This window comes from Lonchura striata, chromosome 9 (assembly GCF_046129695.1).
Source record: "Lonchura striata isolate bLonStr1 chromosome 9, bLonStr1.mat, whole genome shotgun sequence".
Taxonomy (NCBI): Eukaryota; Metazoa; Chordata; class Aves; order Passeriformes; family Estrildidae; genus Lonchura; species Lonchura striata.
In genome coordinates this window covers 1,566,088-1,591,650 of record NC_134611.1, presented here as the reverse complement: position 1 = coordinate 1,591,650, position 25,563 = coordinate 1,566,088, and the positions used below count along the sequence as shown (strand labels likewise).

The 25,563-nt window shown below is 54.4% G+C and overlaps 1 protein-coding gene across 1 annotated transcript; it reads right to left on the bottom strand.

Moving 5' to 3' along the window:
* Window positions 1-2,247: 2,247 nt before the first annotated feature.
* On the bottom strand, window positions 2,248-21,251 carry UCK2 (uridine-cytidine kinase 2). The gene is made up of 7 exons (XM_021545840.2): window positions 21,028-21,251; window positions 11,338-11,497; window positions 10,218-10,314; window positions 9,267-9,409; window positions 5,163-5,260; window positions 3,280-3,328; window positions 2,248-2,636 (listed from the first exon to the last, which is right to left on the bottom strand). The coding sequence occupies exons 1-7, from the start codon at window positions 21,124-21,126 to the stop codon at window positions 2,497-2,499; spliced, it is 786 nt and encodes a 261-aa protein (XP_021401515.1). The 5' UTR covers window positions 21,127-21,251; the 3' UTR covers window positions 2,248-2,496.
* Between the last annotated feature and the right edge of the window lie 4,312 nt (window positions 21,252-25,563).

The window sequence follows — 25,563 nt, the reverse complement described above, 5'->3', positions numbered from 1 at the left end:
GCCCAGGAAGGCTAAGGAGTAGCTAAAGCTGAACTTGAGGTGAGCACAGGTCTTGACCCTTTATCCTCTTGGAGTTTTCACCAGATGAAACACCTCTGGAACGCAGGAGGGGGTAGCTGTAAGTGTCCTTTTCTCTATCTTTTCTTGCTTTCTTCTTTAATTCCCTCCTCTTGAAAGTCATGAACAATTTAAAATGGAATGGGCTTAGAAGTTTGCCAAGTTGAATGGGCCAATTTAATGCTCTGAGATAAGTGTTTTATGTCTAGTGTGTGCTACTCTAAACCTTTAGGCAAAGTTATGAATTTCTAAATTTGCCAGCAAGGTCTTTTTGGTTGTTTTGACTTCTCAAGAGTACCTTGTCAGTATTTCTGCTGTGCATCTAACGCAGAGCACATCAACAACCACCAGCCCTTTTAAAAGCCTTGTCAGGTGAGTTTTTTGGGGCCTTACAGTGCAGGGGACCAGTCAAAAGCCAGAGCTGCTGCCTCCTTCTTCACCAAGGGACTGATCTGTGCCAGCAGCTTTGCTCCAGGTCTGGCTTAGACTTGCAGAACTAAGACAAGGTTGGCCAAATTTGCCAACTGGGACTGCAGTCAGCACCGTGCAGCATCAAATAGGAGACAACACTAGCATCCATTTATTCTGTCTTTATTCACCAGGGAAAGGAGGCCAGTATTTTATCTTGTCTTCTGCATGAGTCCTGAGAAGCCTCACTAGTTCTGCAGAGCTTTGGTCCCTCTCACCTACACAGAATCAGCCCTTGGTCATGGCAAAGCTGAAGTGCCTGGAGGAGTTCTGGCACACAGGGAAAGGGATAAAAGGCTGCCTCATCACAGAGCAAGAAGGAATGAGTCTGCCCCAGCAGCAGGCACTGGGGGATGGTGTTTCCTTTCTTGTTCTCTCCAAGACCAAAGCTTGTCCCAGCTCACATCAGGCTGGAGAGCAGTGGAGCATGGTCCACTGAACTCTTAACCACAGAGCAAAACCAATGCTCTGGAAAGAGTGAAAGAACCACGAGGGAGCAAGGCTAAGGGTGTCTGCTCCAACCTTTGTGGGATGCCTGTGAAATTCTGGGTTTTGTAGGGCAAGTCAAGTCTTAGCAGCACTGGCCAAAGGATCTTGCTGGCTACCATCCCACCAGCCCCCATCCATTGGCTCCCACCAAGCCCCTGCCCCAGCCAAACTGCCCCATCTTGCAGAGGGCCTCTCCAGGCATCCTTAAATCTGCAGTACAACCCCACCAGGCCCCTCTGGACATGGCTCTTGTAGCACCACCAGGTTAGGTGAGACTAACTCTCACCACAGGCAAGGGAGGGCACTGCCTGGGCAGCCCTTGGGACAACAGACTGCAAGGACAGTGTCCTCCCCCAGGTCAGTGAAAGGGACACAGGACAGGCAAGAGCATGCTCTGCAAACAGCGAGCAGAGGATGCTGGGCACCCAGTTTCACACTACCCAGATGGGACCTGTGGATGATCCACATGCGGGTGCAAAGCAGCCCAGGGACCACTACACTGCTGAGCCCTTCAGAAAGGCAGCTCAGCAGCTGCCTTTGATCAGCCACTGCCCCTTTCTTTTAGAAGAGGCTGCCTGTCCCTTAAGCATTCCTCATAAACCCCAGAATTCCCCACACAAGAGCAAAACCCATCCAAGTGAGGAATGAGACACACCTCTGACCTGCCAGCCAACCTCCAGGCAGGTCAGCCCAGGGTCAACTAACAGTGCCACCAGACACAGCCACCAAGCTTCAGAGGGGCTGATGGTATCCACATGCTGTCCCCACACAAGTCAGGCACTGGCACTGCTAGAAAGGCCGTGTTTATATGGCCACATACCCAGCATCACCTTCCAGGTGCTCACTGGAGGTGTGGCAGCAGCCCTACACCTGTGGTGGGAAGGGGTGTCAGGCACAGAATAGGATGCTGTTGAAAGGCTGAGACTTGGAGCTGCAGAGACACAGAGGGAGACACTCCACATCATTCTCCCAGCTGCCAGAAGCGCTGTGCAGCACCTGCCAGCCAAAACCAGGCTGCCTGGACCTGAACAGCAGTGGTAGGAAGAGACAAACCCAACCCAGGTGTAACACTCAGGCCCAGGATGGACACCAGCACCGTTCTTCCTTCCTTACCGAGTCTGAGGTGAAGATCCTGACACCAACACCTCCTAGGACCCCCTTTTTTCCCAGTCCCACCCAGCAACACCGAGCCTGGCAAATACCTTACGGCAAGTAATTTTACGTTATTCTGCATTTACGCAAAAATAGAGCAATTCTATATTTATAGAGATTTATAGCCGGTTCCGTGCTGGAGGAGTTATTGAGCAGGGCCAGGAGCTGAGGGTGGTCCGGGCTCCCGAGCAACCGGCTGCTTCTCATTCGGCAACTCCAACATACAAAATTAAAGGCATTCGTCTCCGTCTGGTTTCTTAAATAGATAAGGGGGGAACGAGTGGACAGTATGTACAGAGGGGCCGTGGTGGCCTCACGCCTCTGCCCGGGTCAGTGGGGCCGGCTGCTGGACTCTGAGGGCTGCCGCTGGCGTGGGGGAGTGTAGCCATTCAGGTACCCGTTGCTCTGGCGTTTGCTGAGTCCTCCGTTAAGAATGTCCTGGATGTGCTGCACTATCAGGTTTATGGCCACTGCGAGCAAAAAGGGGGAGAGACTGCATTAGGATGGCTGCAAATCAAGCAGAGACAAGGCAGGGCTGTGCTCCTGCCATCCCTCCTGCTGCTGTCCCCTCCTATATCCACCCAGGATTGATTGCTCTGCCTCTCAAGCCAGAATGCTCAGGCTGAATCCAGCCTCGATGCTCAGGCTGAATCCAGCCACAATGCTCAGGCTGACCCCAGCCACAATGCTCAGGCTGAATCCAGCCACAATGCTCAGGCTGAATCCAGCCACGATGCTCAGGCTGAATCCAGCCACGATGCTCAGGCTGACCCCAGCCACAATGCTCAGGCTGAATCCAGCCACAATGCTCAGGCTGACCCCAGCCACGACGCTCAGGCTGACCCCAGCCTGCCTGACCCAGCTGCACATTGCCTTTTATGTGGGATGAACAATGAGTTGGCCTGGAGGTGCTACAGTAACACAAAGTCCCAGTCACTAATGCTCCAAGCAGGAGCAAAGGGAACAGGCTCATCCTGGCACACCTGTGATAGCAGCACTCTCTTGGGTGGCAGTGCTCTGAGTCCCTTCTGGGGCAGGTTCTGCTAACTCCACTGCAACAGCAACAGCCCAAAGCTGGCTGCCAGGGCAGAGCAGCAGGGCCTGGGTGCTTACCTTCATTATCTGCTCCTCTGGGAATGATCACATCAGCGTATTTCTTGGTCTGGAGGAGAGAGAGAGCACTTTGTTACAGGGAACAAGTGGAGACACCCTGGGCTGGGGCATTGTCCCTGCTCCCTGGGGCAGCTCCCTGCCCTCCCCAGAACCTCTGGGGGGTATGTCGTTGCTGATAATACATTTTGGATGCTCTTGTGTTCTACTCCGCGTTTCAAGGGCCATGCTTTGTGCCCTGATTCCATTTTCACGAGAAGCCAGTAAGAGGCACCCTGAACAAAACCTGCAATTAAGGAGCCTCATAATCACAGAACTCCAGCAGTTGATGCTCTTGGGAACATGGCTCCTCCTGAATCCAATCCAGACTTGCTCCAGGAGCATAAGCTGGCATGCCTGGGCACAGCCACGAGATCTGCCTGGGAAGGGGGGAGAATTCTCTACCACATCACTTGCAAAGGTGTGATTTAGGACACCAGTCCTGACCTAGTTTCCCCTGCAGGTGCCAGTCTCAGTTTCCTGCCTGTTTTACAGCTGACAGCCAAGCCTCACCAAGCTAGCTGGGGTGACAGGTGCCACCTGACACCTCCAAGTGCTTCCAGACATATCAAAAACCACCAGGATATGCTGGACCGTTTCAGTACTGGACCACTTGGCTCAGAGCTGCTTTAGGAGTCATATAACAGCAACAGTGGATGCTGAGCCTGCAGTTGAGCCAACACCAGGTTGGAAGTGGGAGCAGACCACTGCAAAGCTGTGGGTAGAAACAAGGCAGTTCTGTGTCCTCCTTGTTTCACACTTCATTCTCCTACAGACTCTTCATCAGAAGAGCCTGATGCAGCATCTGCTGCTTTGAAAAACTGTGGATTTATCTTGCTGGGGACTTGCAAGAATAGGAGCCTTGCAAGCTGGACCTGCCTCTCAGGAAAAGCCTTTCTGGGCTTTGGAATTGGTCCCCAGAGCCACAGCTGAGTGAGACTGAAAAAAGGGAACTTTGCAAGAGCCAGGAAAAGATCTTGCAGCACAGAATCAGCTCCTCGTAATGTAAGGGGCAGAGCTGACCACCTAGAGTCATAGGGATGTTCCTAAGGTGGGAGGCACAGTTTGATTCCTGCCTGTGGTGCTGGCAGCAGTTCCCAGGTTTCAGGACTCTGCTAGCTCACTTCCTCCAGAATAAAAAAAAAATCCTCATATACTACTACATCTGCTTGAAAAGCCTTGAGAAGCAAGGCACAGGCTGCTTTCCATGAGAGCCAGGAAAGGTGTACAATAGCTGCTCCTGCAAATGTGCTATTTCCATGCAAGTCTGCAGGACTGCAGTCAATTCCCCAATACAGTCCCTGTCTGCCAGGGAGCCTTGCCTCTGCTATCAGCTCCCAAAGGAGCTTCCTTTCTCCAGGCAGGCTTGTCCCCTGGCCACTCAGCAGCCAGGAAATGCAACCTGCAAGGCCACATCCCACTGAACAGACAGAAGGAAGAAGCTCCCCTGCTCTCCCAAGCACGAAGCCAGCGCACTGCAGGGTGAAAAGGGCCAGCAGGACAGCCCAAAAGAGGAGGCAGACACAGCAAACACTGCCTGGGGGCAGCGACCTCCCATTCTCCAGCTAAAAACAGCCAAGGACCTTCCCTGCCAGGCTGAGCTGCCCAGTGGTTTGTCAGCCCTGCACAGAGAGGGATTCCTCTGGCCATGCTGCCTTCCCAAAGGGAAGGGTGATCTCACCAGGAAGGCAGTGGCTGTATAAATAGTCCTCATCACACCCTGCCCTGGCACCCCCGCCTCGGCCAGAGCCTGCAGAGAGGGAGGAAGGCCCAGGGAGCTGCTCTGAGCTCTGGGCACAAAGTGCTCCTGTTTCAGCCCTCTCACGGGTGCCACTCCCCTGACTCACCGGCAGGCAGAACTCCTCGAAGGCAGGCTTGACGAAGGTGATGTACTGAGACAGGATCTGCTCCAGGTCCCTGCCCCGCTCACTGATGTCTCGTAGCACTGAGGGGAAGGTGTAAGGCACACTCAGGAGCTGAGGCACAAATCTCTCCACCCCCTTTTCCTTCAGTAAGTACAGCCTTTGGATATTTTGCCCGAGATCTGTGTTCCTGCAAGCTGCTGTCCATGTGTCTGAGCACATCCCAGCCCAGCTCCATGCTTTTAACCTGCTTCCAAGTTTTCCTGAGAGCCAAGGGCTAGCTGACCTGGCCAAGGGCTTTTCTTGGCCTCCCCGCCTTCTCAGCTCTGCATACACTTCCCAGCTGTAACTAATGCCAGCCCAGCCCAGCCTCAGGCTTTGCCTCCCTCCTGTCACTCCATTCTGCCTGATTGGGCATCCTCTGTCATCCCAGTGCAGAGGTGCCCAAAGAATAGAAAAGCAGTCACACACACGCATATTAAGGCACAGTTAAACTCAAATCTGCAGAGGTGAGGACAGTAAAACTCACCCACCTGCACAGCTCTGCCAGGCTCTTTGTGCTGTCCCCAGCTGTGCAGGAGAACCAGAGGTGAGGGGGTCAGCTCAGGGGGAAGCCCAAAGGCAGGAGAGCAAACTGGCCTCCTGCTTGTTCTGCCACCCAGGCCTTCCACCCTGTTTGCATGAGCTGTTTGGGCCAGTGCCATCTCCAGTCTGAAGCCACTTCAGCATGCACAAGTGGCCCAGTTCAGCAGGAACTCAATCCTCAGGGAAGAGCCAAAGCAGCCCTGTGGCTGAACAGACTTGGCTGTCCTCAGGGGGCTGCTGGCTTTTCCCCAGCATGTGAGTGCCTGGCACTGGCTTTGGAATGAGCCTTCCCTCATGTCCCAGGCAGAGCCAAGGCACAGCACTGCCCTGCCAGCCTGCCTGACCTGCTGGGCAGCCACTGCCTGTGTGCTCTCGGGGCCAGGACACTGCTGCTCTGGCACTGGCCCCGTGGCTCTGTTTGCCCTCGCCCAGCAGCTTCACAGCATGGCCTTTCACAGCCCTGCATGGGGGAAGTGATGGGGAAAAGGGCTGGCAGCAGGATGGGTGCCAGCTCCAGGCCTGCTCCAGGAATCAGAAGCAGCTTCTCCAGAGAGCAGGAGCAAACCCCAGCTTGAATACAGAAAAAGAGGCAGGGAAAATACAACACTTTTATTTCCCAGGTCCCACACCTTATTTATTGGGGTGCAGGAAGCCTATAAGCTGTGCAGGGGCTGGTCCTGACAGGGCAAAGCTCTCTTGCCTCTTCCCAGGGCACACCAGAGCAGGACAACAACCCCATATACAAACACAAGTCAGACACCTGCTGCTTGTACCTGGCCCCAAAGCAGCAGGTCCCAACAGCCCAGGTAAAACCACACACCCTGTCCTGATGGATTGCTGGCAGGGCAGGCAAATATCCCAAGGACAGACTGCACCCCTCTGAAGCCAGCAGGTCCAAACTCAAACTGGACCTGGTTTCTTTTTTAGGGAAACTGGCCAAGGACAGGGCAGTGAGGGAGCTTAGCCAGAATGAGGTCCCTGAGCCCCACAGATCCCTGTTTGAGGTACCTGGCAGGCCTTGCCCCTTGCACTCTGCTGGCAGAACTTCTGGGGACAGGTGCTGAGATGGGCACAGTGTGAGTTGCACGTACTGAACCCCAGCACTACTGATTAACTGAGCTGTCAGCTGCACTTCCAGCAACCTCATCTGCTGCTGCTGCCCAGCTGAAAACCCAATTGCTGCAACCCTTTACAGCTTCTGGGACAGAAGGATGACTCAGGGCCACATCACAACACAAGATCCTAACTTTTGCTATGAGTTGCCTCCAGCTACGTTCCAGGAACATGATTATACCTTTGGCACCTCTCACACAGGCTCTCTTCCCAGAAATGACAGGCAGACATACAGTAAACAGATTTGATGCTGCAATGGTCCTACCAACTGCTGATGGCAGGGAAATGGCCAGATTCCTACCAGGAGAACAATGAGCTGCAGTAACTAGGAGACAGCAGCACCTCCATCAGCAAAGCTGCCCTTTTGCAAGTGATTGACGATGGGTGGGAGAAGTACAAGCCTTACAAGCAGTGTGAGCACAGCAGTGACCCCCTAACTCCACATTACACACCACCTCCTCCTGTCCTGAAGGACCACTAGGACAGATGGACCCCAAAGTCAGGCACTAAATTAACTCAGTGGGCACTCAGGAGATTTTATTTCATTAAACAGGGGATTGATGTATGTGTGATCCACCAAAGCTGGAGAATGAGAATGGACTGGAGCGTGTGGGACCTGAGCACAACTTAAGTGGTTTGGAATAAGGGATGGAGAATGTGGTGGTTTTGGTTGGGATAGAGTTAATTTTCTTCACGGTGGCCAGTGTGGGGCTGTGTTTTGGATTTGTGCTGAAAACAGAGTAGATAACACAGGGATGTTTTTGTTATTGCTGAGCACTGCTTACACAGATCCAAGGCCTTTGCTGCTCCCCACCCCACCCCATCAGTGCGGGGAGGGGACACAGCTGGGACAGCTGACCCTGACTGACCCAAAGGATGTCCCACACCATACCCACGATGATATAAAGCTGGGAGAAGAAGGAGGAAGGCAAGAGGAGACATTCAAAGTGATGGCATTTGTCTTCCCACATAACTATCACACACGATGGTGCCCTGCTTTCCTGGGGATGGCTGAACACCTGCCTGCCCACGGGGAAATGGTGACAAATTCCTCCTTTTGCTTGCCTTGTGGCTTTTGCTTTACTTGTTAAACTGCCTTTGTCTCAGCCCACAAATTTTGTCACTCTTCTGATTCTCTCCCACCAGGGGAGGTTGACAGGGAGCTGTGTGAGGCTGAGCTGCTGGCTGAGGTCACTGTCACCACCAGTGTCCTACCCTGAGCTCTTGCACAGCATTTTAAGGGATTAGGGCTCACATTTTGGGACCCTGCCCATCTGTGACCTGCTAATACATCTCCCTGCAACTGACTGTGCTGTCACCTCCCTGGATGAGTCATGCAAGAACACTGGGCAGGGTCAAGAGGGGTTGGTAAAAAGGAGATGCTCATCAGTGCTGATGACATCCCAGCAGCTGAGGAGGCTCTGCATGTGTCTGACAGCAGAAGGGCAGGCAAGACCAGCTCCACTGCGGAGTGGAACAGTCCCATGCACACAACAGTCCCAGACTGACGCACTGAGACGCGCTCCCCTCGTCACAGCGCAGAGCTCTGGAAGGGACTGCTCCTCTTAATTCATCTTCTGCATCCCCAGGCACCCTGTGGAGCCTGTCAGAGCCAGGCAGGGGTAGGAATAGTTCAGACAGAAGTGAATTCTGCCCCGAGAGCCCCCAAATGGTTTTTTAGTCACCCAGGAGGTGCTGCATGAGTGACCCCACTCCTCAAGGCTGCTTAGAAACAAAGGACATCTCCAGTCATGCAGGCCCTGCAGCGTGGGTGTCCCCCCCAGTATCAGCTGGCAACCCATAGCCAAGCCAGCAGGACACAGGGAGTCCTGGAGGGGGACAGTGGTGGGAGCCCTGGAGGGGGACAGTGGTTTCTAGCGCTCTTTGCCCCCAAACCACAGCCCAGTGCCAGGTCCCACACAGAGGCTCCACACTGGGTTGCACAAATGTACAACCAGACTCCTCATCTGCACCACCACAGTAAACACCATGGCCCAAATGCCATCCTCAGAGCACACCCACAGCCCAGGTCCTGAGTGGATCCATCAGGCTCTGCCTTCTGATTGAACTGTCCAGAGGTTCTGCCTTGCATCTGGCTGGCTGGCAGCAGCTGCTGCTCAGCTGCTGGCACTGGGCTGGTGCCACGGGGCCATGCGAGGACACGGCACACTCAGCACTCATCAAAGGAGGAATCCCAGCCAAGGCAGCAAAAATCCCGCTGAATCCCAAGAGACACAAAGCAAACCACGAGCTGCCCTAGTGACAACTCTGCACTGCGCAGGAAAAGCTCCCCAGCTCTTGACAGCTTTGTGCCAGCTCCAGCTCTGGTCACTGGCACCTGCCTGTGTGACCAGCTGCCCAGGCAGTCAGGGGGGCTCTGTCCCTGCTCACCTCTGCGAGACAGCCGGGTGTCGGCGTCCGTGTCCACGAAGAGCTTCATGCGGAAGAGGTCCCGCACCTCCTGGCTGTAGAAGGCCAGGATGCCCTCGAAGAGCACCACGTCGGCAGGGTACACCGTCACCGTCTCCTCTTTCCTGCCAGGGGCAAGCACAGTCAAAGCCTGCTGGGGGAGGCTGGGCTACACAAAGAGAGGTGGGGGGAACAGCGGTGCTCCTAAGCACTGCTCCAACCCTGGGACACCACTGCTGCACCAGGGGGGCACCGAGGAGAGGGCAGACCTACCCCACCACCGTGGAGGGAATCCAAGGCATACGTACGCTTCCTGGAAGGATAAACAGCAAAGCAGGAAGCACACTAACCCTTCTTCCCCCTAGCTCAGCCAGCTGCTGCTCACAGGGTTATGTGCCAAGCCAGAAAGCCCAGGAAAGCACGGGAACCTGCACGGCCAGCTCTGCTTCCCTGGGGAGCAGGCAGCACTTCCCTGACTGCACGGTGCTTTTGTGGGAAACACAGCAGAGCCACACTGTCCATGACCAACGCAGGCATGCAAAAACAAGCTGAACACGGGCAAGGGGAGTGTTACAAGAGCAAGATTTGTTGTCCTCCTCCTTTCCTGGCACTGCCAGGCTGTTTGAGGCTGGAGTGCTTGTTAAAGCTGCAAACACTGAATTTATGGGGAGAGGAGGCGTGGATGGGGAAAGAGAAGGGAGGTCGTAACCCCCCGGCCCTGATGCCTGGATGTTCCTGGATGGCTACACAGCTTTCCAGACCCTCAACCTGTGCCTCCATCTGCCTGGGGTGCTCTAACCCGGGGCTGGAGGAGGTAGGATGGAAACTTTGTGCTGGCAGGTTAGCACCCAAGCAGAGGGCAGGAGTTTGGGGAAGGCAGGGCTGCCACGGGACGTTAGCAGAGGCACAGCAAGGCAGGAGCAGCTGTTAGACCTGGAGTGGGAGACAAAGTCATAGACAGGAATCTGGACCGTCTTCCCTTCTGTGATCTCTTTGAGCGTTTTCACGATCAGCTCGTTGTCAAAGGCATCTGAAGAGAGAAGAAACATTACCCCAAGGCAGCTTTGCAACCTCTCCCACCCACCAGATGCTAAAATTCACCCAAGCCAGAGTCGTTGGCACCTCGTGCTGGGGACAGACAGACCCACAGACTCGGGAGGAAAGCCCTGCACCTCCTCAGGGAGGAGGCCCAGCTCTGCCAGAGCCACGAGGCTCTGTGGCTCTGCACCAGCCTGGGATGTGGCCTGCAGAGATCAATACCGTCCTTGTCCAGCAGTGCTGACAGCCCAGGCACAGAAGGCATCTCCTCCAGGGCTCCAGCCCTCGGAGAGAGACTGCAGCAGTGTTCCAGCACTGAGCTGCCACACAGACAGGGCTCTGTTTGCTCAGAGCTCGCTGCCTCTGGCCATTGTCCTCATGGGGACGAAGGGACAGCAGCTGTGGAATTTCCCCGTCGAGCCTGGAGATGGTTCAAAGAGCCCCTGTTGTAGTAACAGGGCAGGGCCCCTCGGTGGAAAGGTTTGCAGAGCAGCTGCACAGCTGGTTCCCTCCTTGAAGAAGGGACATGGAGCTGCTGGCTCCAGGGACTCTGCCAGGCCAGATCTCTCTGGGCCTGACTCAGCTGCAACAAAACCCAATCTGTTCCTTTGCTGCCTGCTCTAGGTGAAGGGTATTGGAACAAGATGACCTCTAAGGAGGTCCCCTCTAAGCCAAACTACTCAATGATACTACGATTCTATGAAAACCTTGTTCAAACTGGGGGATGTTTTTGCAGGAAGAGAAAGGTCTTTAGGATTTTGAGGATTTATAACCTGCTCTTTCTCACCCCAAACACCCCACCCCCCTTTTCTTCCCCAAGAGAGATGGGGGGGATGACACACAGGTGGTTCTAGGCACCCTGTTCCACAAGAGCTTAACTAAGCCACCCACTCCTGTCCCACGAGGATGCAGAGCCCCAGTGTCCATGCAGGCTCTCGGCTGCTGCAGCTGGGGGTCCCACTCCAGCCCTGTCCCCACAGTGCATGGCAGAGCCTCAGTGCTGCTCTCCACTCACCTGGGTGGTCAAAATTGAACTGGCCTTTGAGCGCTTTGGATTTCTGCTCTGAGGTGAGGACCCGGTAGAAGCTGTCTTGGCTCACGATCACCACCTGCTTCTGGCGATAGTCCACCTCGTTCTGGCCCAGCAGCTGGACAATCTTGGAGCACACGGAGGACTGGGAAAAGAATAGCAAAGGAAGCACATCAGCAGCAAGTTACATCTTAGCAGTACAGGGAGGATGTCCCCAGGTAACATCCCTGACTGTTTGCTGCACCTCCAGCCAAGAGTCTGTGGTTTTTCCAAAGCCACTGAGGGAAAAGTGCTCCAGAGACATCACCATGGTGTTCTTTAGTGTGACAGCAGCACCAAGTTTGCTGCCTGCCACCCTCTCCTCCACCCCTAGAGCCTGCCCACAGCTCCTATTCTGGGCACAAGCAGCAGCAGAAAAATAGTTGGCTCCTGCCTGGGTTCAGCCGCATGCCATGGGGCCCAGGCACTCCAGCCTGCCAGGCAGCTCCCCGTGGGGCACTTTCCCCTTGACAAAGCAGTCTTGGCTCCCCCAGCTCTGCTCCAGCCCAGAAACCCCACCACAGCACGAGAGAGTCCTCACAGGTAGGGCAAACAAAGCCCAGGATGGGAAGGCAGGAGGAAGAGAGCCCATGGGACTTTATCAGGGATCTGTGCCACAGCTGCCAGGGCTGGGAGGAGCCAGCACATCCTGGTGCCTGTTGGCACGGGAGGCTCAGGGCACTGCGTGGCTGAGGAGCCACGTGGCCCTGGCTGCTGGCCCAGGGAGCGGGCACCTCGCACTCCACGTGGAGCAGGCTGGCACAGGGTGGCTGGCACCGGCTCTGCTGGCACCAGGGCAGTGGCCACCACTGCGACACGACCCAGAGCACAGCTCGGGGGACAAATCCCAAAGCCTGCTGCAGTCCCTTCTCCTTAGTCATGGGAGTCCTTGGCCCCTGTGCAAGGCACTGGTGGTGCCAGCATCGCTGCCTGGCAGCCAGCACTGCCCCGGCCACCGAGAGCCAAGGCTGGGCAGCGCTCTGCTCCTGCCCCATGGCATCCACTGCCCAGGGCAAAACAGCTGCTCCTGGGTGCCAGAGGGAGCTGTTCTCACTCAAGGAACCACACTGGCTGCAGGTGCTCAACCAAGCTGCTCCTGGCCCTGGTCACCACAAGTGTTCTGCTGAGCCCTGTGCCTTGCAAAGAGCAGCGTGCTTGCCCCAACCTGCCTATCCCAGCTTGCCAATGGCTCTTTCCACACTCCCACCTCCTGGATGGCTCAACCATCTGCTCCATACCTGGCTGGCAACCTGCAGCTGCAGAGCTGAAGAATCACTGGTGAGAGGGAGCAGGGAGGGGAACGCATGCCTGGCAGAGGAGGTCACCCTGGCAGGCAGAGGGCAAGGCTGTTTGCCTGAGAAGCTGGAAGACTTGACAGCATTCCCATCTCCAGAGACTGCCTCTTCCCACCAGGCCAGGCTGACCTGCCTTGGCTGTGACCACGGGCTGTGAGTCATCCCCAGCCTGGCTGGAGAGGCTCACTCACAGCTCTGCTGCAGAGAGAACCAGCTCCAGCTGACCCACAGCAGTCTGGGCAGTCCAGGGCACCAGTGTGGGTTTGGGGTCAGGGACGGGGTCTCCTGAGCATCTCACCTTCTTCTCCTGCCTCTCCCAGAAGGCAGGTCATGCTTCCCAAGCCATCCTGGCAGCCCTGCCCTGCAGCAAGCTGCTCCCACCCAGAACAAAGCCCTGCAAGTCCGTGCCAGTCCCCTGCCCTTGCACACACACAGACAAAGCCAGAGCCTGCTCTCCTTTTCCTCTGTTTTCCCACTCCCCAAATCCATCTCTGGCCTGCCTCAGCCCTACTTGCTTACCCAGCTGTATCCCACAGGTTCTGCAAAACTGGGGTGTGTTCAGTGCCTCTCTTCCACCTTTCCTGGCTGCTCACTCCCCCAGACACCACTGCCTGCCCATGCAGCAGCAGGACACAGCACAGCAGGGCTCAGCCTTGACTATAGCTGCCCAGGACACCGAACTTCCCAGGCCCACTGCCATCAGGAATAAACTACCTTTCAGCAAAGCCACCCAGACAGATCCCTAGAGCCACAGGCTGCATGTGGATCTGCACCAGAAACTGCTTTTGTCAGCCCAGGGGAAGGAGCAGGACTCCTTTCCTTTGAATCAGTGAAAGCAGCACATGGATTTGCATTCACTTTCTCCCCTTGGACCTCAGCATGTGTATTGGCAATTAAATCATTTAAGAGCATCAGACAAATGGTGCCAGTCTTCCTTCTGCCTTATGCACACTAGTCTCTGGTCTATGGATTCTGGAAGGTGCGGAAGAGCCCCCACCAGCTCTGAAAATCACCCTGTAGCTCCATACTCACAATTTGAGACACCTGATAATGAGAAAAGCCCAAAGGAGAAAGTACCCCAAAGCAGCTGGAGACAGGAACACATCCCCCCTCCAGCTTTCCAGACGAGGAACAGATTGCATCCCAGCTGCATTTGCCATCCAGGGCTCGGGGGCAGATGGTGCCTCATGGAAAAAGCAACCTGGCAGACACAGTGGACCCTTCCCTTTTCCCTGGTGGGCTCTGGAGAGCTGGCAGAAGTGGTGGAAAAAGACAAGCATAAGGACATCCTGCTCTCAGGACCGAGCTCAGTTCCAGCATGCCGAGTGCCTGGGTGAGCAGGGATGTCACCTCCTGGCTCTGGGAAGAGGCACACTTGTCACCTTGGTCCTGCAGGTCGCTGCTCACATATTACACCTGCATTAAGAGCAGCAGGACATAGGGACAGTGGGGGACAGGGCATGTTCAGCTTGCCTTAGTCCACTCCAGGGCTGTGTTCAGCTTTCCTTAGTAGGGCCATGAACCTCAGCGAGGTCCAAGAGAGGGTTTTTCCTTTTTTCACTATCATTTGTGGTAGGAACAACAATGTCTCATGAGGGACAGTCCCTTATGCCAATCTCAACAACTCCTACAGCTGGACATGCAGTTTTTCCCCTTGGTTGATAAACACCCACTGTTAAGGAGGAAGAAAAACCAGAAACACACAGCTTGGAAACTCCCCTACACAACAGGAACAGAAACTCCCACCCTTGGGAAATGTCCCCCCAAATAAATGACATATTCCCTATTAAACTATTTTCTCCCAAAGCACACGTGTGACTGTGAAAAGATCCATTCAGAACTGGAAATGAGCACAGCCAGCTTTTGGGGACACCCACAGATGCCTAGTTAGAGCAAGAACAGAGCATGACTCCAAAGTCCTGTGCCAGTGTGCACCAGTCTGGATGCAGGGGACTCATACTGACAACAGGCACTTAGCACCCACTTGAAGGGGCAGGCTGGGCTCAGATTCCTTCTTTTGCTGATTCCTAACTGCTTCTCCCAGGGAAGAAGATGATGGTTCCTTCTCCAAGAAGCCCAGGAGTGCGGAGGATGCCTTGAGAATGGTGACTTAATCCCAGTACACAAACTGGAGGATTTGGAGCCCATCACTAGCTACGCCTGACGTGACACAACTCACCTGCAGGAATACCAGAGCTATGCCAGAGCTTCTTGTCTCTGCTCAGCCCCTTTCCATACCCACCTCATCCATGCACACCTTGCCACGAGCCAAAGCCAACACTGCCAGTGATTCAGCCACAGCCAACTCCCAGCAACAAGATGCTTTCTCAAGCAAAAGGAGAGAGCTTCCCCTCCTCCAGAACTTGGTTAAAACTAAATATAGCCAAGCTCCAGCAGCCTCTGAGCCTCTGTGGTTGCCAAGCAGACCTTTCCCATGGTAGCCACATGCAACTGAAGCAGGGCTTTCCAAGCAGGCAGGCAGGGAAGGAGGGAGGGATCCTGGTTCCTGCCATGGGTCATGACTGCCCACACTGCAGTGAGGGGAACTCGGCTCCAGGTTGGAGCAAACCCCTGGAGCTGCACTCCCCCAAGCTTTGTGCTCAAGCTGCTCCCTGGGAAATCTGTGCAAACCAGCCCACAGCTCACAGCTTGTGGAAAGAAGGTATCAGCACAGCACCACGCCAGCAAGAGCTCCAAGAGGTTATTCCTGAGCAGGAGAAGCTGCAGCTCCCCTTGCAGGACTCCTCCCCTGAACCAAGCACACAAACAGCCAGTGTTCAAAGAAGAAGTACAGCATTATTCTGCTGGGAAGGGAAGATGCAGAGGGCACCTGGAGAAGAAATCCAGCATATCTTCCCAAAAGGAGAGAGGTGGTAGGCAGGGGAAGAAACTCGACAGATGGGTGTTTGGAGGCCTGCCTCTAACATTCATTTGGAATATATTAATTACATATTTAATTCACATTCACTCGTGGCCTATAGCCAGCTGCTCAGATATTCTTGAGGAGTTGACTAATTCCCTGACATTATTATGCAGATTATCCCACAATCCCTCCTGGGTAGCTCTGCTCAGTAAATTAGCACAACTTCCGACAGGAATTAAGGAGAAAGCTGATGGACGGTGCCACTGTCACCCACCAGGAACCGTGAGAAGGAGCAGGACACAGCTGATGCCTCCAGCCCCAGCAGGGCAAGGCCTGTCCTGGGCTTGCAGGACTTCCTAAGCCTTGTGCAGGTGGATATGCTAAAAGCCACATGCTGAAAGCAGTCTGTCCATCCCCACGGAACCTGGCACTGCATAGGGATGTTCAAGGTCCCATTCCAGCTGCAGGGAGGACCTCCCATTTTCCCAGGGACTCTAGATGAGACACCCAGCAAAAGTGATTTAGCCAGATCAAGTGATCCCAGCCCTAAAGGAACACAGAAGCTGCCAGATCCCTCAGGAGGAGGAAAAGGGTTGTGCCAAAAGCGTGGATAGAGAGGCACAGCCTCCTGCCACCACTGCAGGCTGCTAATCCTGAGCCAAGCTGCTGCTCATGAGGACAGTCCTCCCCAAGAGAGCAATGCCCTTGGCCCACAGCACAACCAGGAGCAAGGACACACTGCAGCAGTCCCATCCCACCAGGGAGAGGAGCCCAGAGGTTATCTCCAGGGACATCACTGCCATAACGCCCTTCCTGCAGGATCTGATTGTGAGCTGGCTTGGCAGGAGCTAGCAAAGGCCCTGCAGCTGCAGCAGCCTGGCTGGGCTGTCCTCATCACACCTCTGTGGATAACACAGTCTCCAGTTTTGTGCTCTGGCAGGATTTTCCCTAAGATCAAACATAAGGAACCATTGTAATTATTTGTTTAATTTCTCTGCTGTCCTCTATAGCATGCTGCCCTTATCTCCTGCAGCACACGAGTTACAGATGTTGGTCTCTTCCTGAAGGTTATGGTAATTATAAAGTACCAGGAAGCGCTTGGACTGGGATGACACACAGAACAGACAGCAAATTGGGAAGGGTCCCAGAGCATCTATCAAATGCCTGTGACTGCAGGCAGCCAGTTCATGACCCACATCATCCTTTCCAGTCCTAATGGGAGCACACACATGTGGCAACACCAGGACTGGAAACTTAGCATTCTTGAACCAAAAGCCTGGGCCTTCACCCAGAGCATTCCCAGGCAGGTTCACCATGCTGCCTTTCCCTTTGTGAGCCACAGGCCAACCAGAGCAGGAGTGGGATAGCCAGGTTTCTGCTCTCTCACCCTGGGACACTGTGCATGTGATCAGCAATCCCGGGCTGGAGCATAAACAGGCACACACAGAGGCTCTAAACACAGATTACATGCAGGGAGGAAAACAAACCCTCTAACACAATCCCTCCCAATCCTCTGGTTTTAGGCACAGGATATTTTTCTCGAGCCCCTGCTGCAAACACCATAGCCCAGAGCTGGCTGAGCCCACAGGACTATGGTAAGCAAGCTCCATAATGAGCACATATTCCATCAGTAACAGGAAAGGGCTGACCCATCAAAACGCCCTGTGGATCAGTCTGATCAGGGCTGGCACAGAAAAACGTTCTACTAGAAAGTTTGATGAGTCTCTAGCACACGTTGACACCAGTGTTTAACTAGTCAGACCTTGTGATGCAGGGCTCCTGCCAGCCACAAACGAACGTCACCAGGAAATGGTGCTGAACCGGCACAGGGCTGCTGCAATTCCTGTTAGTCCCCCTCCCATGGAGGAGTCATTCCCACATCTCCCCTGGGCTCCTCTGCCAGTTATCCGGGTGGTGACACTGCAGCAGTGACCCCTGGGCTGCTGTGAGGGACCTCAGCCCTTGCTGGGGTAGAGGACTGAGCTGTCACAAAAGAGGTTCCATGAGACATAGAACTGCCCCATGCAGCCCTGAGCACTCCTTCCCTGGGGGCCAACGCCACTGTCCCACCCTGGCTGGGCAATTCCAGCCTCCTGGCTGGCTCACTCTTCCAGCCTCAGCCAGCCTTGCCAGTGTTCAAAGTGCCTGGTGCAGTCAGTAAGGGCACACCTGGCTGAACACAGGCTGTAATCTTGGTGCTCTGCAGGCTGGAAACTCTGAGGCTGCATGTTCAAACAGACATTGGGATCTTGATGTGCTAACTCAAGACCCAAATGATGTAACTACAGGGCTGCAGTGGCACCCAGCTCAGCCCTCACTCCAATTTGAGTGATGAGCAGCCAACCAAAGCAGTCTGTCTTTTCCCACAAGCTCCTGTTGGAAGGCAGCAATCAGCATCTCACTTTATGTGGGGACAATTAATGCTTCAGCCTGAGCTCCAAGAGCTCTCCCCACCCCTGCAGCCACCCCAGCACCAGATGCTGCTGCTGGGAGCAAGCTGCTCCAGGCACTGCTGGCAGAGCTGCGAGGTCCCAGCAGCTAAGCTGAAGTGAGGACACAAAGAGCTTAAGGAGGCCTCCCAACAGTTCTCAGCAGTCAGTTTGCTGAACTTTCCTCCAGCCCGCAGCCTGGCTGCCTGCCTTGTGCGCTGCAGAGTCCTTGGTAGTCAGGAATGTCTTGCAGGAGCAAGGGAAGGAGCTGTTAGCACAAAGGCCATGGGTGTAAGAGGGAAATGAGAACTCTAGCAGAACGCTTGAGAAGAGATAGGGTGAAAGAAAATGTGACAACAAGCCTTGGGAACTGCTCTGGGGGAATGAGGCAGTTGCAGTCCTCTTCATGTTGGACACAGGATGGGGGTCTTAACGCCAAGTCATCTCCACCCCAGGAAAGCACAGCACGCTTTGTCCAGACTGCACAGCGCTCGCATTTCAGGGGACAGCTCTTTTTTTGTGAAGAGCCTGTCCCAGCTGAGCTGACTCAAAACAGCCACCGGGCAGCTTGCACTGCCCTCACAGGGGCTGCAGCATCCCAGACTGCTCAGGACCTCTGTGGCTCCCCAGTTTTGCTCCTAGCACAGTCCAGTTTTCTTTCCAGAGCCAAAAACCAGGAAAGCACTCAGGGTCCTACCCCTATTCAAGTGGCCAAAGTTGCCCAAGCCTCTTTTGCTCACTAGGGAAAAGAGCACTCAGCCTTTGAACTTGAGTTCTCACAGCTTTAAGGAAAACCAGCCAAACAATCCCAGCTCTTTGGAAAGGCCGGCCGCTTCCAACACCAGCGTCCCCAGGGCACCACAGCACACAAGTCACAGCCAGCTACAAAACACAATCCCATCCTTCCACTGCCTGACCCTGCTGCTGCACCAAGAGGGATGGAGGGGACTGTGGAGCCTATTGTCCCCATGTCAGACCCAAAAGCAGAGGTGGGAGGAGCTGCAGGGGGCCTTGGAAGGCAAATTCGCTCCCTTATCTTTGGGCTGGTGTGCTGCCAAAGGGGTGTGCTGCAACAGCAACCCCCAATTGGTGTCGAGGGAGTCGAATGGATTTGTCACTTTCCCACTGGGAAAGGTGTCTGCTTCACTCCCCTGCTAGCACTCACTTTCCCCCCACAGCCAGCGCATCAGCAGGGCAGCCCCTGGGCTGGATTTTGGCCGCAGGCAAGCCCTTAGCTAAGCAAACCACATCAGCCCCAGAGCTGTCCCAGCACAGGCCACAGGTGAGGGACAGCCCCCACATCCCTGCCTTGCAGCCGCAGCAAATACGAATCTAAGGGGCTGTGGGCACAAGTCCTGGGGCTTTTTTTCCTGTTGTATGGGGTTTTTTGCCAGCATATTTCTTGCAGCCTTTTCCCACCAACTTTCTAGTGATCTGCTGGACTCCCTTCAACAGGCAATACTGCACACAGGTTTTCAGCAGTCACTGGAGGGGGGGAAATCAAAGCTAAGAGACAGGAAAAGCCAGTTAGTACATCTCCCATGCTAGAAAGGACCATTTCCCTATTTTTTTCCTAAGGCAGCCTGCTGCTCTTGAGCATTTTCACTTTGAAGTTGAGCACCACTGTGGTGCATTGTACTGCAATCACTGCTTTTACCTTGTGGGCCTGAGACACAGTGTTCAGAGACATAACAGTTCAGCAGCGCCAGACACGATGTTATTGGGACAACTACAGAGAGGCAGACCCACGCATCAGAGAACAGACAAACCCAGCGTGTTTGAGTCACCAGGAGCTGTACTGCAAGAACAATCCAGCTTTGGATCCCACCGGAGGAGATTACATCCTCTCTCACCATCCCTCCCCTGTTACAGCTGGGTTTTTCCCCCTTGCAGCAGCAACAGCAGTACAAAAATCAATAGGGTACTCAGAGACACATGCTTAAAACGCTAGGCTGAGGTACAGCAGTTGGGTTATACCTTCAAAAGAAGGGATCCCTCTCCAAACAGGGATCCACCCGGAGAGATCAGGCTCATCCCTCTCCTGTGCCAGCCTACAGTTTCCTCAGCAAGAAATACTTCACAGGTATAGCTACTTCCAAATCTATTCATCCTTTCCAAAATACAGGTAGAATGTGCTGCCCTGCATACTAGTACTGATGAGATGTGGAGCTGCTTTTACTGCTCTTAAATAAGTTAAAAAAAAAAAAAAAGCTATTTTCTTTTCCTATTAAGAAAGCAGGCTAGTGAAATTAAACATACTGAGACAAACACGCTGCATGAAACACCGAAAATAAAAGGCTGAGGAGCCGTAAGGCTGCCCTGCGCTGCAGTTTGGGTGTAGCAGCCTGCCGGGAACACCCGCATTGCCCCGGCGGGCGATGCCCCGTGCCCGCAGCCCTCGCCCCGCTCCCACCTGCCGCTGCCAAGGGCCAGCCCCTCCCGGCACGGCAGCCAGGAGGTCGTTCTGCCGCCGTGAGTCAGCATCTGCTGCACAATCCCCGCTCCCGTACCCTAAACTTGGCCAGAGAAGGGCACCCCCGTGCACGACCGACACCATTGCGGGCGGCGGGGGTGGAAATTTTAAAAACTGCATCGCCCTCGAGGTGCCTTGCGGGGCGGGCAGCCCCTGGGGTCGGTGCAGGTGAACGGGGGAAGCGCTGCCTACAGCCACAGGAAGGGTTTTGGAGGGGAGGGAGATGCCGCCTCTGCCCGGCCGAGCTGGGGCCACCCTTGCTCCGCGCAGCCCCCAGCTCTGCCCGCTGCCCCCTCTCCCCGGTGACACAGAGGGACACAAGGTCCCGGCCGGAAAGAAGGAGCGAGTAAACCCCGCACCCATCCCGCACCCATCCCGCACCCCCCTCCACGTGTCCGCGGGGCTCCGGGCAGAGGCCTGGGCGGCCGCGCTGCCCCGCCGGCCCATCCTTCCCCGGGAGCCGGGAGCGCGGCCGGCTCCCGGCGCGGCCCGGAGCCGCGCACGTGGCGGGGCGGCCGCTCGGAGCCGCCGCTGCCATGCGGCCGCCCCGCGCAGCTCCGCCGCCGACCCCCGCACCTTGCCGCTGGCCGTGCCGCCGCTGACCCCGATGAGGAAGGGCTCCCCGCCGCTGGGCTGCCCCTGCTCCTCCAGCCGCTGCTCGCTGTCCCCCGCCATCCTCCCCGGCTCACCGCCGCGCCTCCTCCGCCTTCGCTCAGCCGTGCGGGGCTGGATTTATCTGATGAGTCAAGGGCCTTCCTCCCCGCCTGGTTCACATCCCCGGCGCTGCGGCTCCTTGCCAGGTGCTGCCGCAGCTGCACATGCTCCGGCCCAGCCCGCCGGCGGGCGGCACTGCGGCCACATGGGCCCGCACCGCGCCGCCGCCCTCCGCCCGCGGACAAAGGCGCTGCGGCCGCGCCGGACCCGCGCCGCTTCCCTTCGTCTCTCCGGCCACTCCGCTTCATCCCAAACAGCGCTGGGACCACACCACGGTGGCCCCGGCAGAACATCTATTGTCGCCCACGCTGGCCAAGAAGGCCAAGGGCATCCTGGCTTAGATCAGCAGTACTGCGGCCAGCAGGACCAGGGCAGTGACCGTTCCCTAGATTCAGTTTTGGGCACCCCCCAAGAAAGGCATTGAGGGACTGGGGACATGTGGAGAGGAGGGAACAGAGCTGGAGCACAAGGCTGGGGGGGGCTCAGCCTGAACAAAAGGAGCTTTATTACTCTGCACCTGAAAGGAGGTTGTGCCTAAGTAAGGGTCAGACTTTTTCCCCCATGTAACAAGTGATAGGACAAGAGGAAATACCCTCAACTTATTTCAAGGTTTGGGTGGATATTGGATTGGATAGATCAGATATTAGGAAAAATTTCTTAACCCAAAGGGTGGTCAGGCGTTGGAACAGACTACCCGGAAAAAGGGTGGAATCACTGTTCCTGGAAATGTTCAACAACCATGCAGATGTGGCACCTGGGGACAATATTTCATGGTGAATAGTACTGGGTCAGTGGTTGGACTTGGTGATCTTCGAGGTCTTTCCCAACTGTAATAACTTTGTGATTCTCCCACTCCACCTAGGCCCTGGTCCTGCAAGCACTCATAAATTGTTATTATTAACAACCCAAATCCAGGAATAAAAGTTATGCTTGTATCTTTAGCAAATGGGACCTGTCTGGGAAGAACCATGAGCACTCTGGAGGCCAAGATTCAAAGTCAAAATGACCTCAACAAAATGGAAAAAGGACTGGCAATATGTAGGGTGCAAGTCCACGCAGAGAAATGTGATCATGATCCATGACAATGCGAGATAGGAACCTGCTGGCTAGGCAGGCCTTTTACAGATAAAGATCTGGTGTAGAGTGGATCAAAGAATCAGCTGGTGATGCCGCTGTGAAAAAGGCAAACATCCCATTGGGGCATGCAAACACCCACAGGTGCCGTGCTTTGAGAAAGGTGAGGCCTGGTGGAGAGACTTCAGCGAGGACTCAGGAGCATCCCAGGGTTGGCTTTGTAGGACTGAAAGACACATCCGTGTTTAGTCTGGGGAAAGTCTCTGCTGGGCTGTAAGGCTGTGTGGACATGATAACCATATCCAAATACAGAAGAGGCTGCCACAAACAGAAAGGGAATACATTTCTTCTGCTGTTAAGGACTAAAACAAAATGTTGCCAGCTCAACACTATAACAAGGACAATTCAGGAACATTTTCTAGGGTTGAAAGTAGTTAAATCCTAGGAAAGGTTGTTTAAGGAGAGCAAGGACTCTCCACTTTTAAATCTCCTGTATGGAAAGTGTTTAATACCGCTGATCCTGTTTTGGGGCAGGAGCCAGCCCAAGGAATGCCCCAAGGTTCCTCCCAGCCCTGTTCAGAGAGGATCAGAACTCTCACTTAGGTTTCTAACTTCCTACTTCAACACAGCAAAGCAGGTGTGGGGGTGTTTGCCAGACAGGTGCCATGGCCCAGCCCTCGTCACACAGGATGTGAGAGGATCTCCTCGGCAGCCCTGACCCCTCTGCCCACTGCTCCCAATTCCTCTCCAGCAGCGCCACGGGAGATTGGCACTGCATGCAGCCCCTGCCAGGGAAGGAAGTGCTATATATGGATGAGAACTTCCTGCAGGGATGAGTTCCCGTGGAGTCCCATGGCCTCATGCCAGTTTCCAAGCACTGACCATGGGCACAGCTCCTGCGCACCCCACTGGGACCCGGGAGTTATTCACAGCTCTTTTTTCTTACTCCAATGCTGACACAGCTGTATAGGATGGCAAAACCCCTCAGGACAGCGAGAACTCCGGGTTCTTGGGTTCTCCTCCTGCCTGCCATCACCGCTGCCCTGCTTGGGGACACTCCAAACCCTCTGCTGTGCTGCACCTGTTTCAGGCTGTGCTGCCTATCCTCTGGAGGATGCCCATCATGGCATTTCACCTCCAGGTCCCCTTGTTGCTGGACATGTGGCAGGAGCTGACACACCTGCAGGGGAAGGAGAAGTAAATGTCTCTTGATGGGCCCTGGAGCGGGTTGAGCTAAGGATACCCAAGGCTTATTTACACAGAATTCAAGGATAACTTGCAAAGGTCAGGTTAACAGCTCTTCCAAAACCAGGCCAGGGCTGTGAACTAGAAGTGAACCAAATGCAAGTCCCAGTTAGTTTCAGATGGCACCTTTCCTCAAAACTGAGAATTTTGCACACCCTTTTACTGGCAGCTGGTCACTAACACCCTGTGCAAAGCAACTGAACCTTTTGTTCAGTTTAAGCTTGGAGACTTCAGTATGTGAAACCTACTGGGATTATGTGTCTCTCTAATCTGGTTTCAAGGTTGCCTCCATAAATATTACCACTTCTATATCTAGAATGTTTGTGGACTACACCAGCCCCTGACTCATGAAACCAGAGCGATGTATTATGCAAATGCCTTCCTTTTTCTCATATCCCAGGCTGGTAGATCAAATCAGACTGCACCCAACTCTCATCTGTCCTTTACACGTTGATCAAAGCACAAGAATGCTGTTTTGAAAAGGAAATGCCATTGAGGATAATATGCCGTGTGTTGTCTGTAAAAAGGATCTGCTGATAAGAATCCCCGTGTGATTCAAAGTGACAGGATGAAATTACAAAGAGCCTGTTGTCACCTCTACCTCCAGTTCAAAGCACGGACCCTGCAGAGGAAAGAGGTTGATGGTTCACTGACCATCTCCAACTGGCCTGCATCTGCCAAAAATGCCCCATTCGGTATCAATAAGTGAATAATTTCCCACAGCAGCATATGAGAAACTATTTCAAAACACTGCTTTGATAGATGCTGATACATCTCACAGCCAGAAAAGTCAGCGATCTCTAAAGAGAGGGAGAGAGGGTGGAGGATGGCATACAGCACAGCATGAGGTGGCACAAAATAATACAGAAGCACAGAATGCACTGGGTTGGAAGGGGCCTTACAGCTCATCTCGTTCCAAGCCCCCTGCCATGGGCAGGGACACCTCCCACTAGCCCAGGTTGCTCCAAGCCCCGTCCAACCTAGCCTTGCACACTTCCAGGGATGGGGCAGCCACAGCTTCTCTGGACACCCTGTGCCAGGGCCACCCCACCATCACAGGGAAGAATTTTTTCCATGTATCACAAATCCTTCCAAATCACCAGCTGCCAACATCTTCCTGCTGCTCACCCCAAACAGAAATAACCACCCTCAGTTTCATCCCTGTCTCCCTGATGGCTCTGAGTCCTGTTTTGCTGACATCCAGTTCTCAGTTTTGCCTTGAAATTCCCTGGACACGGTGCTGGGACTTTTCCCACCTCCCAGTGACGTGTGACTCAGCCACCTGCACGCACGTGGCTCTCTGCTGTCCTTGTGTGCCTGTCCCCAGGCTCGGGGAGGTTGTTTGCTGTCTGACCTCACGCCTCACTCGCTGTCTTCTCCGAGCTACAGCTCTTTCTGACTGGTGTGTTTAATTTAAGGACGGTAGGTTTTTTTCCTTTCCTTGTTTTTCACTCAGCTCTGCCCGTGCAATCGCACAGTGCACCGCTGTCACCAGCAGCAAATTCCTCTGTTACGTAAGGACAGGCACAAAGCTGCCCTTCCCTGCCTGTCCTGTTTCCTTTTCTGGATTTCTGCTTTCTAGGTCTCCTCACCCCATTATAACCCATGAATCTGGTCTAGTTCTGCTGCTTAGGTGTAATAGCTGGAGCCTCAGTAAAAGTCAATTTGCCAAATCCTTGCTGTTATTGCACTGTCCTCATTAATGCACTTCGTAGTCCCATCCCATCTGTGAATATTTTACACACACGAGCAAGGGAGATGTGATTCCCTGTGAATCACAGAATCCACTGCTGCCTGTACAAGAGGCGTGTGGGACAGCAACAGGGAAAGGGCAGGCAGCAACATTCCTAAATATTTGATCCCAGAAAGTGCCTCCTGGTGAGATGCACTAACGGGGTATTCACAGAATCCTAGAACGGTTTGGGTTAAAGGGACATTAAAGATCATCTCATTCCACCTCCCTGCCATAGACAGGGACACCTTCCACTAAACCAGTTGCTCCAAAACATGTGTAAGTTGGTCTTGAACACTTCTATTCACCACTGGCAAACTAACCCAGGGCAGAGTTCTAGAAACCAG

Coding starts and splice junctions, on each gene's coding strand:
- UCK2 (XM_021545840.2), bottom strand. CDS start 21,126: ATGGCGGGGGACAGCGAGCAGCGGCTGGAGGAGCAGGGGCAGCCCAGC. Junction 9,410..10,217: donor GACTTTGTCTCCCACTCCAG/GTCTAACAGCTG, acceptor TGCCCCTGGCAG/GAAAGAGGAGACGGTGACGG. Junction 3,329..5,162: donor TCGAGGAGTTCTGCCTGCCG/GTGAGTCAGGGG, acceptor TCTCTCCTCCAG/ACCAAGAAATACGCTGATGT.